The sequence below is a fragment of the Equus przewalskii genome, chromosome 4 (genome assembly GCF_037783145.1).
Source record: "Equus przewalskii isolate Varuska chromosome 4, EquPr2, whole genome shotgun sequence".
Taxonomy (NCBI): domain Eukaryota; kingdom Metazoa; phylum Chordata; class Mammalia; order Perissodactyla; family Equidae; genus Equus; species Equus przewalskii.
In genome coordinates this window covers 60319966-60338269 of record NC_091834.1, presented here as the reverse complement: position 1 = coordinate 60338269, position 18304 = coordinate 60319966, and the positions used below count along the sequence as shown (strand labels likewise).

The 18304-nt window shown below is 43.0% G+C and overlaps 1 protein-coding gene across 2 annotated transcripts in view; it reads right to left on the bottom strand.

Moving 5' to 3' along the window:
- Nucleotides 1-18304, bottom strand: part of CHN2 (chimerin 2) — a 287334-nt gene that overhangs the window by 135871 nt on the left and 133159 nt on the right. For both annotated transcript variants that reach the window (XM_070616121.1, XM_070616122.1), the window contains exon 2: nucleotides 6133-6171. In XM_070616121.1, coding sequence (XP_070472222.1) covers nucleotides 6133-6171 — 39 coding nt within the window. The remainder of the gene's footprint in view (nucleotides 1-6132; nucleotides 6172-18304) is intronic.

Below are 18304 nucleotides of genomic sequence, written 5' to 3'. Positions count from 1 at the left end.
GCTTGTGTTAGAATCTCCGAGGAGCCACAATAAAATACAGATTCCCAGACTCTGTGTTCCCTAGCCATGCTCACTCTGCCAGTCTGGTGAGGGGCCCAGAAATCTGTTTTTTTAAAGCTCTTCAAGAGATTCCAATGCACAGCCAGGTGTGATGGCCACTGCCCTTCACCTTGCTGAAGGAAGGATCAGAGTGGGAACCTTGGAGGCAGGGAAGCGAGAGAGAGTAGTATTTTAGTTGTACATAAACGAGATGGTGAAAGTGTGAGTTGAGGTGACACTGGTGGGAGTGCAGATGAGAAGGTGGGTGATTGCAGAGAAGGACTGACCAGCTTGATTACAAATTGAATAGAGAGAAGGACGTTGAATGACTGAGAGATCCAGACGCCATTAACAATCACGGAGGATACCGGCGAAGGAACATTTCTGGACAGTTCCTCTCCTGTGTCCACAGGCTAAAGCGCAGAGCTGTGTCCTCTAGGGACCCTCTGAGCTTTAGTAAAGAGAAATGTAGTACTTCACCAGCCTCATAACTGGGAACAGTCTGAGCCAGGGGTGATTTTGAGGGGATGCTTGCAAACCCCTCAAGCCAGGAACACCTCTCCTTCCTGGTCCTTGGGCAGCACACATCATTAATTGACTATTTCTCAGTGAGCAGGTCTCAGATCCGCAAGACCTACTCAGTGCTTTTCCAAACAACAGAAGTTGGCAAATAGGCACAGAAGCCATTTGGGTTATGTGGCTGTCTATAAAGATAATGAGACGGTAACCAACTGCAATGATAGCCATATGAAAAATGGGGCCCTAAATCCTATCTTAGCTTCGAGAGAGGGCCCCAGTCCCTCATTGTCAAGGTTAGCCATAACAAAACAAACATCTGTAAAAAAAAATCTCAGAGGCACATTTAATATAACTGGAACATGTCATATTATCTGAAAGTGTCACTTCTTGAATTTTCCTTGTTCAACAAACACATTTCACAAGCAAAATGCAATGATGTATTTCACTTCTTGGGTGGTTCTGTGGGCTAAGAGGCGATATGATGGACTCTGCTTGTACAGCAATATTCCAAATATGTTCCAGGCACTCCCCAGCCCTGGGACGTCTACAGCGTACGAAAGAACTCGTAGCACTGGAATAAGCTGTTTGACGGGGGTTGGGGTGTGGGGTCATCACTCACTGAGAGGATGTTTTACTTTCTCTTCAATAAGAAAACTCAACTCACCCTCCTCTGGTAACAGAATCAACCTACTCCTTATGGACACCGAGCGAAAGCCTGTGGCCTGGGTGATGCTGAAGCCCAATCCAGACTCATCAGCTCATAAGAGACCCTGCAGGGATGGCCTCTAACAGCCACTTGCTTCTAAAGAGGGCACGTGGACCCAGGAGCCAAACCTCACCACTTTGTTGTGACATTGTGCTAGTACCACCCTGCTCAGTGCCCATGTCTTCTCAGTTTTCATAGAAAAAAACTCATAAGCATGAGTAAGAAATAGTAGGTGCTTTAGATGTCTTCTTGGCTCAAGCCCAGCTCTAGCCTGCCTCGCCAACAGAACATTCGTCCAGTCTTAATGGCGACCGACTTCTTCTCTTGTCTAATGGCACTGTGAAAGACCAGAGGATGAAGCTGTGTAGCCTTGAACCAGAAGATCTATGACATAAGCGTGCATAAGAAACACCCATGTGATGTGATAAATTACAAATCCCCCTACTTTTTTGATTCAGAAATCTGGAGTAAGGTCCAGGAATAGTTATTATAAATATTCTCCTCAGGTGATTCTGATTCAGGAGGCCTGCGGATCTGGGTTTTGAGGTTCTAAACTCCTCTTTAGAAACACACGCACGAGCTAGGACTGCTTCACCCGCTGCTGGGGAGAGTCTCCTGGGAGAGCTGTCGGCCGTAGCATCTGCCGCCTAATTGGCATTTGGTCCCTTAAAAAATAAAACCTTTCAGAGTACACCCATGGTGGTTGGCTTTTGAACTTGTCTACTTAGGGCATACAGTTCATCCAGTTCTGGTTTAAAGTTTAGAATGTAACTTTACTTTTTTTTTAAGCGAACTTGAAAATAGCTTTTCTTTCAGAGAACTGAAACCAAAGCTTTCTCAGTGACCTCATCAATGTTTTGGAGTTTGGTCTTGACTATTAAGGACTAGCTGCAGATACACGATATTTTGGGACAAGATTATTCTTTTGGGAAACAGCCCAGTAAGTGACAGCATTAGCTTCTGAGAAAGAGAGGGGAGCAGAGAATACAGGAACTTAAGGGACATCGTATGACCTCACATTTCTTCAACTCAGGACCAAGTGTCATGCATCCTTGTGGCCCACAACTCCAAGCTCACTGTCTGGCTTAAGGCAAAGACTTAATATGCATTTGCTGAATGAATGAATGAATAAATAATGCACTTTACGTAAAATACCGAGAGACCTGATTTCTAAGGTTCCTTACTCTTCTAAATTTTTAAATCAGACATTTGTGGTTGCCTTCCCAGCATCCATTTCCATCTTCCCCATTCCAATAGTACTCCAAATTTTCTAGTCATGTGTATGATATAGGATTGGTCCTCCCACCCCCATCAGAGTTTCAGTGGTGGTCCCTGCTTGCTGTAGGGCAGTTAGCATATCCCAATTCTCTGACCACAGTGACGGAGTCAAAATTGGTGACTCAGGTCAATCTGAGACTCAGTGCTAAGACTTGGCTTGAAGTGTCAGGAAAGTAAACTGTCTCTTTGCCTGTTGCTCTTGAATGAGGAGGCCTTATCCCTGGTGCTGTTGGTAGCTATCTGGGGATCACAAGGGAGGAGTCCACTAACAGCAGAGCCAAACCTAGCAGAGTAGAGCCAAAAAAGGAGGAGAGACACACTGGGTTCTGGTAATGTCATTTGAGTTGCTGGAACAAGTCAGGCCTGAAGACAGTGCCCTTAGACTTTTTGCTTAAGTCAATCAATGTGATTGAGCAGACAATTCCACTACTTGCACCCAAGAGCATTGCAATTAGCATTAAAACTCAGACACAGCTCCTTAAAGTGAATCATTATGAAGTAGACTAATTTTATTTTAGGAATAATGTCATAATTGGGACTAATGCTTCATGATAATGTTCTGATATCAAATAAGTCAAAGTTATGAAATAATGAAAGCAAAGACATACTTCTATACTTCTCTAATAATTGAATATTATGACTTTAAATTTTTAAACCTAATCCTCTAATATGGCAAAAATATACTGCATCCAGTAAATATAGGAAAGATTTCAAAGTAACAAATAATCACTAAAGTAAAAAAAAAGTGTATGATGGAAAGATGTGGATCCTATAAATGATATGCTAATGAATTTACTTCAATATCTAAAATTAATCTCTCAAAAGACGGTTTGTGATCTTTCAAAAAGAAGAGCTTGGTGATTCCTGGGGTTGGGAATGGGTTTGCCAACAGGTTATTTAAAACAAAACAAATTTCATATTCTGAAATTTGCTGGGCTTTCAGATCAGGAAAATGCTACGATTATAGTGTATTTGGATTTTAAAAAGTATCTCATGAAGTCCTGCGAGCCCTCAGTTTCCTTCTCCTATTCATCCTTCAAGACTCATGTGAAAATTTAATCTCTTCTAGAAAGTCTCCTCCAGTCCCCGGAGGTACAGTAGTCGTATATTATTACTAAAATTCATTTGCATTTTAAGTTAGTTGGTTTACATCTGCCTCTTCACTAGACTGTAAACTGGAGGAAAGTATGGACCACATTTTATTCATTTTTGATTCCTAATACTTATTCTCTGACATTCAGAAGGTATTCATTGTTCGCTGAAAGACCAAATGAGTGGACGACAATCTTGGGATTAACGTGCAATAGCAGGAGCTTGGGAATAATATTGTCAGGTGAGTTTATAAGTGGTCCAACACCCAAACCCAAACAATTCATGGATCCAGGACAACCAAAAGAGAATTCTTTCTCAGTGGTGCTCTGTAGGTCTCTGGTCAATGTGTTTTTGATGCCACAGATGGCCTACTGAAAGCATAGGTCCCTCAGTTTTGGAGTTCCACATCACTAGAGGCCCTCAAATAGAAACTGGATGACAATTAGTTAGGTGCAATAGAGAGGAATTTCATTTATGCCATTAGGTTTGTAACAAATGACTTCAACCATCCCTTCTGCATCTGAAGTTTTATGATTCTAGAACAAATTTTTAAAAAACCCCACAACTGGGTTAGACCCCCAAATCAGACTTAAAACCAATTTTACTCTAGGGTAAAATTGATACTGTGAACATATAATTAGCAAGGTGTTTTCTAGCTTCCTTAGGACACAGAAGTACATTTAAGAGATATATTGGGTGGCCCAAGGTCTCTTTGCAAAAGGCGAAATGAATTTGAGCCAATGCCATTGTTTTGCTTCAGTAAAGCTCTCTGCGGTGGCATTCACTCAACAAATATTTATTGGGTAGTTAATGTATGCAAGGCTGTGTGCAAGGCAGTGTGCAAGGAATAGTAAGTCATGGAACACCCAGCACCTCTCACTACAGATATTTTGTTGATTTACTGTCAGAGCACTTCACACTCCATTAGGAAACAAACAAACAAAAACATCCAATTACTAAGTCATTAGTACTGCCTTTTAAAACAGAAGATCAGAATGCAGAACATTAGAGTGGAAGGGCCCTTAGAGACCCAGCACCGCCCCTTTATTTCACAGATGGAAGAACAGACTCCTGTAATGAAGAACGAGGTACCTCTACATATGCTGACATGGAAAGATAGAAACGATATTTGTGAAGTGACATGAGCAAGTTGAAGGTCACCAAGTACAGCATAAATCTATTTTTACAAAAGGAAATAACAACAACATAATGCCTTAATATAAAGCATGTGTATTTTAAACACGTAGAAGGATATGCCTCCCAAAATTGACAGGGGTCAGCTACTAGGGAGCAGGAAAGAGGCGTGGAATACAGAGTGGGGGCTAGTTTGTGGATTACGGGAAATTTTTACTCTCAGCTTTACGTATTCCAGTAGTTTATTTTTTAATGTAGCTTTGTATTGCTTTTGTAACAAACATATATATACATAGGCATATGTATATACATGTGTGTGTCTCTGTGTGCATGTGTATACTTATTTATGTATTTATGTACAAAATTTTAAATAGAAAGAAAAAAAGTCTTGGAGACTTGCAGGCTGTGGGTCAGACTTGCTTCTGGGTTCCACTCTGAATGCCGCTCCAACGCTTTTTGTAAAACCTTTGCCAAGTTACTGAACCTCCCTGAGCTGTGGTTTCCTTGTATGCGAGATGGAGATAACAACGGTACCCGTTGCTTAGGACTGTGGTGAGAATTTGAGAGTTCAAGCGCACAGTTGGCGCAGTAGCTGGCCCACAGCAGGTCTCAATGGGCATAGAAACAAGGGCAAGATCAATAACAATTGCAAGAATTATTCTTATTGTTGCTGCCTAGAAGTAGAGCCTGAACAAGAACTGTGTCCCTCGGCTCTGAGCCCAGTGGGCTTCCATCCTACCACACTCCTCCCGCCTCTAACAGGAGAATTACTTAGTCAGGCAGATGACACTGAGGAAAGAGACAATAAACTTGAGGTGATGACAACTGCCTGCCTTCCTGAGGGGAGTTGAACTGGTGGCTGATGATCAGATAATGATGTCTGTTTCTAAGGAGTTGCCCTTAGTGATCAAACATAATTCTGTGCTATATTTTTGCTAATTTTTTTTGTGGTAAATCTCATATGATGTTACAGCTTTAGGATGATTGGCCAAGAACAGAACTCATGGAAGTCAACAAATTTACCCTTGCTGACCAACTGTGGAAGGAAGGAAGGGAAGGCAGGAAGGAAGGAAGAGAAAGAAAGAAAGCTCTCAATTGAAAGGTAGAGAGTCAGAGTGTACATTTCCTTTTTTCTAAGCATTTCTGAAGTGGGTCACAGGCAGCCAGCTCTCGAGGGTCCCTGCCAGGGGAGAGTGCTTTTCTAGTCCCCTCTGACCAACATCTCTTGTGAGTGGAAAAAGAAGGATTTGGGTGATCAGTGCTGTGATGTGGGACCGCTTATGTGCACTAAATCAATGGCAAGAATTGTTCAAAAGGCAAGCCTGCTGGAGACTTCTGAGGACATTATCATTTCAGATACTCACAGTACGATTTCCATATCGGAGGCTGGTATTCTTCGGCATCTAGAATAAAAAGAAAGAAATCAATCCGTCAGCCTGCACGTCAAACTGTCAACATGCGTCTTCTCTGGAGGAAAAAGTCTGTCAGCAGTACTTGGTTTCTGGCCTCAGGGGGCCTCTCCGCTCATTTATGGGACAGTTCCAGGCACGAGGGAGGAAATGTGCATGGCAACCCTGTGGACCCAACACCACTGTCTTCAGATCTCTTACATGACAGAATCAATTGCTTAGCCATTTTCATAGAGCCCAGTAAATCAAAAAAGATTTTTAAAGCAATTAACTTGATTGTCCCCTCCAGCAATCCTTTCAAACAGTATTTACTTAACTTGGCATAATAAACATATAATTTATCTCACAGTTTCCAATCAGACCTTTAGCCTATTTATTAAGACTTGAGGGCAAGACGCCGAGTGGCAAGTATGTAATATTAAATCTGGGAAGTTGTGCAACTCGACCAACTGAACTCCTAAAATACTAGGTCTGACAGTAGAGACACTGATGATTCAATTGGAATCACATTATCTCCTTGAATTTACTGCAGTGTGTGACTTCGGAAATTTCCAGAAAACCACTCAGCAATCAGAAGTGTCAGAGTGAAAGAGTTACAACAAAATGGAGAGGACAAAATTGTTATTCATCAAGCTAGAAAACAGACAATGGGAGGAACTCTGCTTGTTCAGTCGACTCAACAAGCCTCGCGCTGACAGCTGAATTTATAATTCTGGCGGAGCGATGAGAGTCTTCCTGAGCTGGTAGCTGAGGCCTGGGTAAAATGTACTCCAGCTCGAACAGCCGGAGGGGGAAACACTTTTCCCAAATCACAGAGGGTTGAGCTGTGGGCACCTTAACAGCTCTCTAATTCAGCTCCTTCAGATGAGGAGACTCTGCTTTTTGTCGTCTGCACTCCACGCCATCACAGAGCTGTCCTTACCCTGTCCTTGTCCCTGCGCGGTCACATCCTACTTTCATGCAAGGGAATAGAACTTTTCTAGCCTCATCCAGTAAGATAATTTGAGAATTTTTCCCCTCCTGAGAAACAAATATGCTACTTATAAATATGAACTAACATGAGTAGTGAACTTCCCCAAATCCTACTCAATTACACAAGGGTAGCTTAAAATAGATTCTTTCACAATTAATATCTTGCTCTCTGGGGCCCTACTAGCCCAGAGGCCACTAAATGCCTCCAAAGGTAATTTCACACAAATAAATTTATATCGTTAGGCCTGGGTAGTCAGGTCCCTACCTATGGATAATGAGCTACATAGGCACACACACAAATACAGTGCTTTAATAACGGTTTATGTTGTTATTCCAACTTAGTTTGCCGAATAAAAGTGAAACTCAATACTTTTGTCGAAGTAAGAGAACAGTATCTTGTAATAGTGAGCTTTTAACCTAAACGTGCAATTAATTTCATCCTTTATATGATACAAACCAATTTTAGTGGGTTAACATGAGTGTTTATAAAGAGCATTCAAATAAAATAAATCAAGTTGCCAAGTTTACAATAAAATTCCAGAACCACCCATACAATGCCACCTCACCAGAAAAGCCGGGTCCTGTATGTTAAATGTTGATGACATCTTCTAAAATTTTTTTTCAAAGATAAAGATCAGCACGCACACACACACACAAACACACACACGACAGATTGCATGGAAATGCAGATCCCCGAGATGTCATCTCTACAAAGTTGTAATGTATTGTGATTTTGGATGAGATTTATGCTATGAGGTCAGCACAACTCCCAGACCAAGAAGTGCTCTAGATGTTCACCACAACTTTCTGCAGAGTGCAATTTTCCACGTGCTGAGGAAAGGTACCCCCCGCAAAAAAGACGTCATCTATTTTATGCAGGTTTTTAAGTATAGTTGAGACGCTCACCTTGAATCTCCTAAGGTCTTCTTACCTAAAGTTAGAAATTTAGATTAGATAACCCCTCACTGTCTGTTAAGTCTTCTTGATCTGTGAAAAACCTAGAATTCTGTTTCCTCTGAAACACTGGCTCTTAGCATTTTAACTTTAGTCCAGGCTGCCCTGCTTGCTGCAGGAACAATTTATCCCTTTCCAGTTGTCTCTTGTTGACAATATAACATAGAGGTAAAGAAAGTTGCCTAGAGAGACTGGAGATCTTAATGCTCCCTTGCTTAAAACCCTCCAAAGTCTTCCCTTCGCATTTGGTTTAAAGTACAAACATCCTACTACGGCCTACAAGGCCCCATGTCATCTGGTCCCTGCCACCTCTTGACTCCATTGCAGACACTTTTCCCTTTTCAACTTATCATCCAACCACACTGGCCTTCACTCTGTTCCTAGAACAAGCCATGTTCTTCCCAGCCCCCGGCCTGTGCTCTTGTGGACTCTCCATGTACAATGCTCTCCAACAGGTCTTGGCATGGCTGACTTGCTCCATCACGTAGGGTTCAGCTCAAATGTCACCTCCCAGGGGCCTTCCCTGCCAATCTTGTGTGAAGTGGTCTTCCCCAACCCCAGTCACTCTCCTCCACAGTGCTTATTACCATCTGAAATTATTTATTGATTGGTTGCCTTGCTATTACTGGTCTCATCCTACTATAAGCCAAACTCCATATAAACAGGAATTGCCTCATTCACGTCTGCCTCACCAGCCCTTAGAAGGGTGCCTGGCATATAACAAACATTCAAAAGACATGTGTTAAATAAATGAATGGACTCTCAGGGTTCAAGTATCACCTCTGACAATTACTGGCTGAATAACTCGAAGTAGGTTACTTAATTTCTTTTAAGGGCCTCCCAATACTCATCTTTATAAAACAGAAAAAATAAAAGCACCTATCCCATGACTTGTCTCCTAGGGTTACTGTGAGAATTAAATGAGATAATATATATAAAATTCTTGAGACAGCACCTGGCAAAAAGCAAATTCTCCGTGAAGCCCCACTTACGTTGTCAGTGCGCTGTGGTCAGTGTTCATCACCCTTTCCTGGCTCTTCCCAGGTGAGCTCATGTTCTTGTCCTCTCTCCCTTGACCACAGCCAATGACTGTCTCTATTCTTGCCCCCAGATCTGGAGCCTGTAATTAAGTTCCAGTGCTGTTGTCACGGAATATTTTTCCTTCTCATAAAAGAATTCAAAGCGAGAGGCCATTTGTCATGCTTCAGTGGAACAACTATAATTACCTTGGTCTTAGAGACACGTTTCACAAACCACTAAAGTGCACTGTTAGGAGGCCTCGGCCAAGCGACACGGCACAAAATACTTTTAATATGTCGAAACAAATCTTCAGCAGCCTTCAACACTGCCCTACTAACATGCACCTTTGCCTCCACTGTATACAATATTTTTCAAAGATCTACTTCAGTCTTGGATAGCCTGACATTTTTTTTTCTAACCTGGATTAGGTTTTCTAGGTCATTTAGTTCATCTTCCTCATTTGCCAAATGAGGAAAATGAAATGCAGAACGATTAAGTGGCTTCTCAAGGTCATCAAACAAGTGAGAGGCAGAGGTGGCATTAGAGCAGAGAGCTCTGCCTTCCAGGCCTCTGACACATCAGTCACCCTCGGCAGGCAGTCCCCCCTAATGTACAGAGACTGAAATCCGGAAAAAAAGGATTGTGTAACAGATTTGTTACTTCAATTCTCGTGCAATTCTTCAAGCTTTTTCAAAGCTTGAAGGGAAAAATAAAACAGAAAAGAAAGAAAACTAGCAGTATGAAAATCATCCTCAAGTCAAATGGTGGGACAGTATTCCACCTATGCGCATCCCTCCATCCAATAGCTAAGTCCAGGAGGGGCAAGTTACCGAAGCACCGACACCACGAGGCATAACGCTTTTGGGAAGTGTATTCCTTTGTTAAATATTTTAGAGAGACGGGTATAACGCAGAAGGGAAGGAGACGAAGAGAACACAAGCAGCTCCACGTTCTAAGACAAAACTGGCACTGAACCCAGGAGACAGTTACACATTTTTTGAAAGGAACCATAAATTATAAGGGTCAACGAGGCTTAGAAAATATATTCCTTAAAAACATTGACTAATATGTATCCAAACTTTAAAACATGTGTAAATCCTTCGACTCAGCAATTCTATTCATGGGAATTCAGCCTAAGGTAGCAATTGTACACCCACAAAGATGGATATATGAACAAGGTGTTCGTTGCTGCTTTGCATATCATAGTGAATGGAACAGCCCAGAAAGAAGAGAGTGATTGAATAAATTATCATATATGATAGCCATGAAAACGATGGTGTGGGTCAGAGCTTTGTGGTCAAGAGTGTGGCCTCTGGAGCTTGACTGTTTACCTTCAAAACCTAGCTCTGTCACTAAGTAGCTGTGTGACCTTAGGCAAGTTATCTCACCTCTCTGTGCCTCAGGTTTTTAATCTATAAAATGAGAGTAATAATACTACCCAACATGTAGCATTTTGTGAGGATAGGATGGGTTAATATGTATAAAATACATAGTGTGCTGCCTGGCATGTAGTAAACTCTTTTATCTGCTGTTATTATTATCTGTCTTTAATGATATAGAAAAACATCCATGCTACATTAAGTATTAGACAACTTGTGTTACAAAACAATTTATTAAATATGATCCCATTTTGGGGGGACATTTACTTACTTTTTTAATATGATCCCATTTTTAAGAAAAGATAAACATTTATATACATAGAAATTATCCATAAGACTATAAAAACCCAATTATTAACAGTTGCTATAGACGATAGTGAAAATAGAGGTGACTTCTATTTTTCTGTTCTTTTGCGTACCTGCATTTTCTAATTTTATGTTCACTTTGCTTGCACAAAAATTAAAATGAATGGGAAACTAATTAATGGAAGTGCTAGGTGTTTTCTTTTCTTTTTTTTTGAGGAAGATTGGCCCTGAGCTAACATCCACCATCAATCCTCCTCTTTTTGCTGAGGAAGACTGGCCCTGAGCTAAGATCTGTGCCTATCTTCCTCTACTTTAAATGTGAGATGATTGCCACAGAATGGCCTGATAACCAGTGCTAGGTCCATGCCCGGGATCGAGGTCAGGGAACCCCCCGGGTCACCAAAGCAGAGTGTGCAAACTTAACCACTGTGCCACCAGGCCAGCCCTAACTAGGTATTTTCTTTGTTTTTTTTTTTTTTAAAGATTTTATTTTTTCCTTTTTCTCCCCAAAGCACCCCGGTACATAGTTGTGTATTCTTGGTTGTGGGTTCCTCTAGTTGTGGCATGTGGGACGCTGCCTCAGCGTGGTCTGACGAGCAGTGCCATGTCCGCGCCCAGGATTCGAACCGACGAAACACTGGGCCGCCTGCAGCGGAGCGCGCGAACTTAACCACTCGGCCACGGGGCCAGCCCCTATTTTCTTTGTTTTTTAACATGCTGTCTAAATAAATCACCACCTTGAAACTGAAGTATAAGTAAAAAGACTCAACAAAAATCATTCTTATAATAACACACGCAGCGTGTACAGTGTTAGTGCAGGAAGAGCTGTAGACAAAAGAAGAGACCACGGCTTCTGTAGCAAAAGGCTATGCCCAACCCCCTTGGTCCTCCTTTAAAAATTCTGTGAAATAAATGTTCATGAGCAATTCTAAGCAGGCTGGGAAGCAGGGATCTCCTTTCAGGAAAGAGGGGGAAAAAAGATATAGAGGCTTAGAAGATGATCAGAACCTTACAAAAACAGGTAATAAGACCACTCCAGTGAAATAGCCCACAAAGAATCTGAACATTCTATACAAAAGAAAAGCTGGTTCAGGGGGCCTGGAGGTGCAGGCTAAAACTTGGAAGCGATCTTGAGAAAACCTTCTGTGCTACAGTAACTGAACCCTGACAAGGCAGGCTGCCGTTCTGAACTGGGGGGAGGATAAAGAATTCTGGGATCACCACGTGGAAAGCTCTTCAATGTCTGAGACCCAAGGAGGCGACAACAGGAGCAAGAGAGCACATGTCACAAAAAGCCATCTTTTAGATCAAGAACATGACAAAAATAATGTAATATCTCTATTCTTTTACTAAACTTAAAAAGAATACACATTTATTGTTAAAAACCAGAAAAAGTCCAACAATTTAAAAATGTCTCTTAGAAAGTGCCCAGGCTCAGAGAAAAGCAGCATTATTAGATTTATGTGAATCTTTCCAGATTTTGTCCTGTAAATGTCTAGAATAAAAATTTGTAAAAATGGTCTCATATCATATATACTGCCCTGCAATTTGCTCTTGAACTTAATGATATTTCTTAGGCATCTTTCCACGTCAGTACACACAGATCTGTTTTATTAATTTTTAACCGTCTTTCACTGTATAATACCAAAAATGTATTTAACTCGTTTATGTAATAGTTTCCAACTGACGAACATTTAGGTTATTTTCAATTTTTCGCTACTATAAACAATGCTGCAAAGATATGTTACATGTGTAATGTAGATTGTGGGAAGTTGAACTGCTGGGGGAAGGGTTTGTGTATTTTTTATTTTAAATGCAATTGTTAAAAGGGCCTTCAAAACATTGTATCAATTGGAACTCTCCACAATGTGTGAAAGAGTGCCTGTTTCCCCACCCCCTCACCAACACTGGCTATCATCACTGCACATTTTAATTTTTTGATGCCTTTAAGACTCACTTAGAAAATATACAGATGAAATAGGTATGCATTTGCAGGGAAACAAACAGAGCTTGGAACCTTCTGGGAGTGAACCTGTGGAAACATATGGTCATGGAGGGAAGGGAAAACACACTGCTCCCACATGTTCTGGTGGCTGCAGCTGGAAGGCTATATTTTTCCACGCATTTGCAGCTCCAGAAACATGTTGACTGGATGGCACCACCTGAGGAGCAAGTGTAAAGGAATTTGGGGACTGATTAATGAAGAAAAATTAGAGACCGCCATGTGCTACGCTTGGGTAAGTGACAACTAAAGAGGAAATACCCGTAAACATCAAGGAGAGCCAGATTCCCTCCCTTGGCTCGGTGGAGTATGACTAGACTAACAGAAAAACACACGCAGGGGCTTTGGAAAATGAGAAGAGTGAAAGATTCACCAATTTAGAGAATGATCCACCATGGAAGTCGGAGATGACTCATCCTTAAGAATATTTCAAACAAAGCTGCATATATTGCATCAGGGGGATCACTTGAGAAATAGGGGGTGGAAGACTGGATTCCTCCCTCTGCCATCCCCTCTCCCAGAAGAGCAAGGCTCTGCTGTTGCTTTTGATTTATCCGTGCACACATTTGCAAATGGGCTGCAGTTTGTGGACTTTTTCCAGGGAAGTTGGGTGAAAACAGGTTTTTCAATCGGGTGTAGGCTAGCCTCACAATGAGATGACAGTTCAGAATGTGTTGGATGATTAGCTTAAAGGGCCCAGAATGGGTTGGGATCCAAATGAAAGTGAACAAGGACAGCACTAGTATGTTATGTTTGTGCACACATGGCAACACGGCCTCAACATGCCCACGATGCCCAAGCTTGGGTCTTCAGAAGGATGTGAGGGGCGAGAGCACGCAGCCGTGGCTGTGGTCTTGTTAGGCCATTCCAGCCAAATGGTGCCGCCCCTGATCAGGGAGATGATCAGCCTAACTGCCAAACAACGTTGAAACGTGAAGGCTGTCACAGAGCTTTTCTGCAGTCACGCTGGCTAAGGAATTCAGAAATGTGCTGTAATGCTTGTCACCTGTACAGGTCCCCTGCATCCCCCTGAGAAATTAGGCATCCATGCATTGTCTTCGTAAGGAATGAAGGCCTGGGGTGCATCTGACTGTGGATCTTGTATCAAGGACTTTGGTAACTGATTTAATCCAACTTGCAGAGACTAGTTAATAAGACAATTTCCAGAAACTACTGCTGGGCCCTCAGGCTGGGCCCCAAGGTGAAGGCGAATTTGAGATTTTCTGAAGACGATGAAGCCACTGAGGGCCTTGAGCTGGGGTCTGTGGTCACTAGAGGGCACTGGGGCCACACAGAGTTTCTGTTCTGGGCCACTAACTGCAGAGGTATGATGAGATTCTTCCGTTCAACAGGTATTTACTGAATAAATACCATGAGCCAGGCCCCGGGCGCGCCTCAGTGAGCAAGGCAGGAAGGCTCATGAAGCTCTGCGTGATCTGGCCCCCGGCCACCTCTCCCTCCTCATCTCATGTCTCCCCTCTGGCCCCCTATGCCTCAACCACTCTCGCCTTTCTTTTGATCCTTGAACACATCAAGATCATCCCGTTCTTAGAGATCTTACACAGTCTCTTCCCTCTGATTTCCACATGGCCAGCTTCCCTATCATCTGGATCTCAGCTTAAGTGTTCTGGCTCCTCAGAGACGTCTTCCTGGACCATCTAATCTAACGCTGTCTCCCAGATACCCTCTTTATCTCTTTGCAGAGCCTTTTTGCTATCTGAATTATTTTACTATGTGCATATATATTTCTTTGTTTATATTTTGTCTCCCCAGGCCAGACAGATAGCTCTATGAGAACAAGCACCTCATTTATCTTGTTCTCTGATGTCTGGGTCACCATTAGCCTATTGAGTACATTTTCTGAGTTAGAAAAAGGCATCCCTTTCAGACAGGTGCATGGGTTGGCAATTGGATAGTGCCTGTGTGTGAGAAAGATGCTTCATCTGGGACACACAGCCTGGAGCCAGAGCACATGGCCTGGTGAAGGGAGTCCAGGATTGGTGTAGCCCCTACTCTTCCCCTTGGTTGGGCACAAACAGGACAACTGAAATGGTCCTGATTGGTGTATCTCAGGATATAGTAGGTGCTCAATAAAGAGTGGGTAAGCGAAAGACATTGTTCCCTGACTCAAAACTTGCACTCTGTTGGGGGATACAAACAAATAAGGAGGCAATTGTATAGTAAGAGGATGTTTAAGAGGAATGTCTATGGCAGAACTTTCCAATCTTTGGAAGGCTAGGTGGGGCTAGGGCAGTTTGGCACTTCTCCATGCCTTGGCCAGTTACTTCTGGCCTTGAGCAGCCTTGCCCAGGGTTCCTTCAAGGGTTGTCCCAGAGAAGTAGAGTCTACCAACAAGGCCTAGGGTCCCCACCGACTGAGAGATGCATTAGTAACTTCTGGTACCATAGCACAGTTAGCCTAGTCAAAGAGGTACTCTGTCACCCAGACATCTACTACAGCAGCCAATGGCAAGGAGTACCTTTATGGACAAGTGTGCCCATGGAGCATGACTTGCAGACCAAGGTGTGGCCTGTCAGGACCAGAGGCAAGACAAACATGGCATTGAGAGCTAGAAGTGGTTCAGCCTGCTGGCTGAAACCGAGAGACTACGGTGTGTGTGTGTGTGTGTGTGTGTGTGTGTGTGTGTGAAGGTCTCAGAGTGGCTAGGAACTAAATTAGAGAGGAAAGCAGGGGCCAGATAATTAAGGGCTTTTAAAACCATGCTAAGGGCTTACCTTTGTTCTAGAAGGGAGGGGAAATGTAAGCAAGGAGGACACAGCACCCAGTTCTTATTTTTGAAAGATCACTCCAGTTGCAGTGTGAAACTAGATTGGGGGAAGAGAAGCAAGGAGGGAGGGAAGATGGGGAGGGGTGAGACCATTCAGGGAGCTGGGCAGTAACCCGGGCAGGTGACGCTAGTGTGAACTTGAATGGTGGCAGTGGAGATGGAGAAAATGGGATGGATTTGGAAGATGCTGAGATGATAGAATCTACATGAGTTGGTGATAAATTGGATAAGAACAGAGAAGCAGAGGAGGGCAAATGACTTCTGGCTTGGGCAAAATAAGGCGAGTTGTTTTTGGCATAAGCAACTTGATGGAGAATGATGCCACTCACAGAAATAGGGCAGACCAGAGGAGAAGCAGGTTTGGCAGACGGTGATATGCTCGGCTTTTCCCTGTTGGAAAGAGATGTCTATGGGACAGCCAAGGGAACACACCTAAGAGGCTTGGGGTTTAGAAGAGAGATCTGGGCTGGAGGTCTAGAAATGGAAGCCCCAACATACAGACTGCCACTGTAGCCACTACAGTAGACGACATGGCCTAGGATGAGCATGCAGAGTAAGAGAAGAAGGCCTTTGACAGAACCCCCAAGGAGCACCGACATTTAAGGGATGAGAAGAGGAGGAGAATGAGCAGAGACCAGAGAGATAAAAGAGAAACCATGAGATGGGGTGACATGAAAGGCAAGGCAAGAGATACTTAGAAAGAGAGAAGTGGTCAACAGTATCAGAAGCTGTTCCAGTGAGATAAACACGAGGAGGACCCATCGCTTCAGCAACAAGGGCGTTTTTGATGACTTTGCAATGGAAAGTGGGTAGAAGCCACAGTAAAGTGAGATGAAGGGTGAATGGAAGTTGTTAAAAGAGAACTGGTGAGTGTGAACAACTCTTTTGGGAGGTATGGCAGGGCCATGGAGATGAACATCTCTTTCCAATAAAGGGGGACGAGGGCAGAGGGAAATAAAAGAAGACATAGGGGCTCTAATTGGGATGTTACTGTCATTACCTCTTGCCAAACCACTTGCATCATCCTTAGTCTCCCTCTTCCCTACTTCCTGGTCCTAAGTTTCTACAAAATGTGGGTTCCTCCCAGCATGATGGAGCTGCTTTCCTGGTGGATAATTTCTTCCTTTATCATCCTCACACTTTCTCCTTTGCTATTTCTTTAGAGACAACCCCACACCCACTACTTCCATTCAGCTGAGAGGCCTGTCTCTCCTCCTCCCTGCCCCCCACCCGCCACAGTCTCCCTTCCAGCATTTGCCTGCCTCTTTACAAATTCTTTTCATCAGACGAATGTCTTCCTGGCTTTCCTCCAGAAGCCCTTTTGGGCATTCATTTATTCATCCAGCAAATATTTACCTAGAGCTTACAGCCTACTTGGCACAAAATATTGCACTAGACACTGGAGTAGATACAAAGGCAAGATGCAGAATCGAACCATGAGGAATCAGTTAGGAGATGAAATAAAGACATCAACTCATTCATTCATTCAGTAAGCACTAACTGACTGCCTGTTGGGCATCCGGCTCCTGGGCCACGCACCTGTAACCACAGCACGAGGTAGAAAGTGGCACATTATATAGCAAGGTAGACCAAACAGTGCTGTTGGGATGGAGAGGAAAGACAGATTATTTTACTCAGCTATTTCTTGGTAATTATTCTCTTATTCATCTCCTTCCTAAAACAGGAGATGTCTTCTTTTTTAGAGATGACAATTTGGGTGTACCTCCAGCCAGTGCTCTACTCCTGCCATTTAGAAAAGCCACTTTCTTCTATTACAATAATACCTTTCTGTGTGTCTTGAGGTTACTGTGGACATTTGGGTCTCTTCAGATATATAGTGCTTGGGGCAGTGATAGACTAAATTCTCATGAAAGCACCTCATAAATCACGGCCCTGTCAATGCTACTGGCAAGGAAAGATTTTGTTGGCCATATTATATTCAGAGTTAAATAGAGGAAGCCCTAGTGCAGAGATAGAAAGGGAAATGAGGTCTTCTACCAAAAATGGAAAGGAATCTTTAAGTGCCTAGTACATTCTAGATTCTGGGGTGGGCTCCTATATACATTATCTCTAATCTTATAGTTTTCCAGAGTCATGTCTCCACCCATCCACCCATTTACCCAGCCAGCCAGCCAGACATCCACTCATTCACCCATCCACCCATCCACCCACCCATCCATCCACTCATCCCTTCAACAAGTACTTATGTGCCAGGCACTGTGCTACTTGATAAAGATATAGCCATGAGCCAGGCAAATTCAGTCCCTGCCTTCAAGGTGCCTTCAGTCCAGCAATAAAGGCAAACAAACATTAAACAAGTAATTACAATAAACTATGAAAGTGTTATGATAGAAAAGGTTCAAAGCGATAAAGAAATGAGGTCTTTCACCAAAAGTGGAAAGGAATCTTTAAGTGCCTAGTACATCCTAGATTCTGAAGTGGGCTCCTATATACATTATCTCTAATCTTATAATTTTCCAGAATCATCTCTTCACCCATCCACCCATTCACCCATCCATCCATCCACCCATCCACCCATTCAACCATCCAGCCAGCCACCCATCCATCCGTCCATCCACCCATTCAACCATCCAGCCAGCCACCCATCCATCCGTCCATCCACCCATCCATCCATCCAGTCATCCTTTAGGAAATACTTATGTGCCAGGCACTGTGCTACATGGTAAAGATATAGCCATGAGCAAG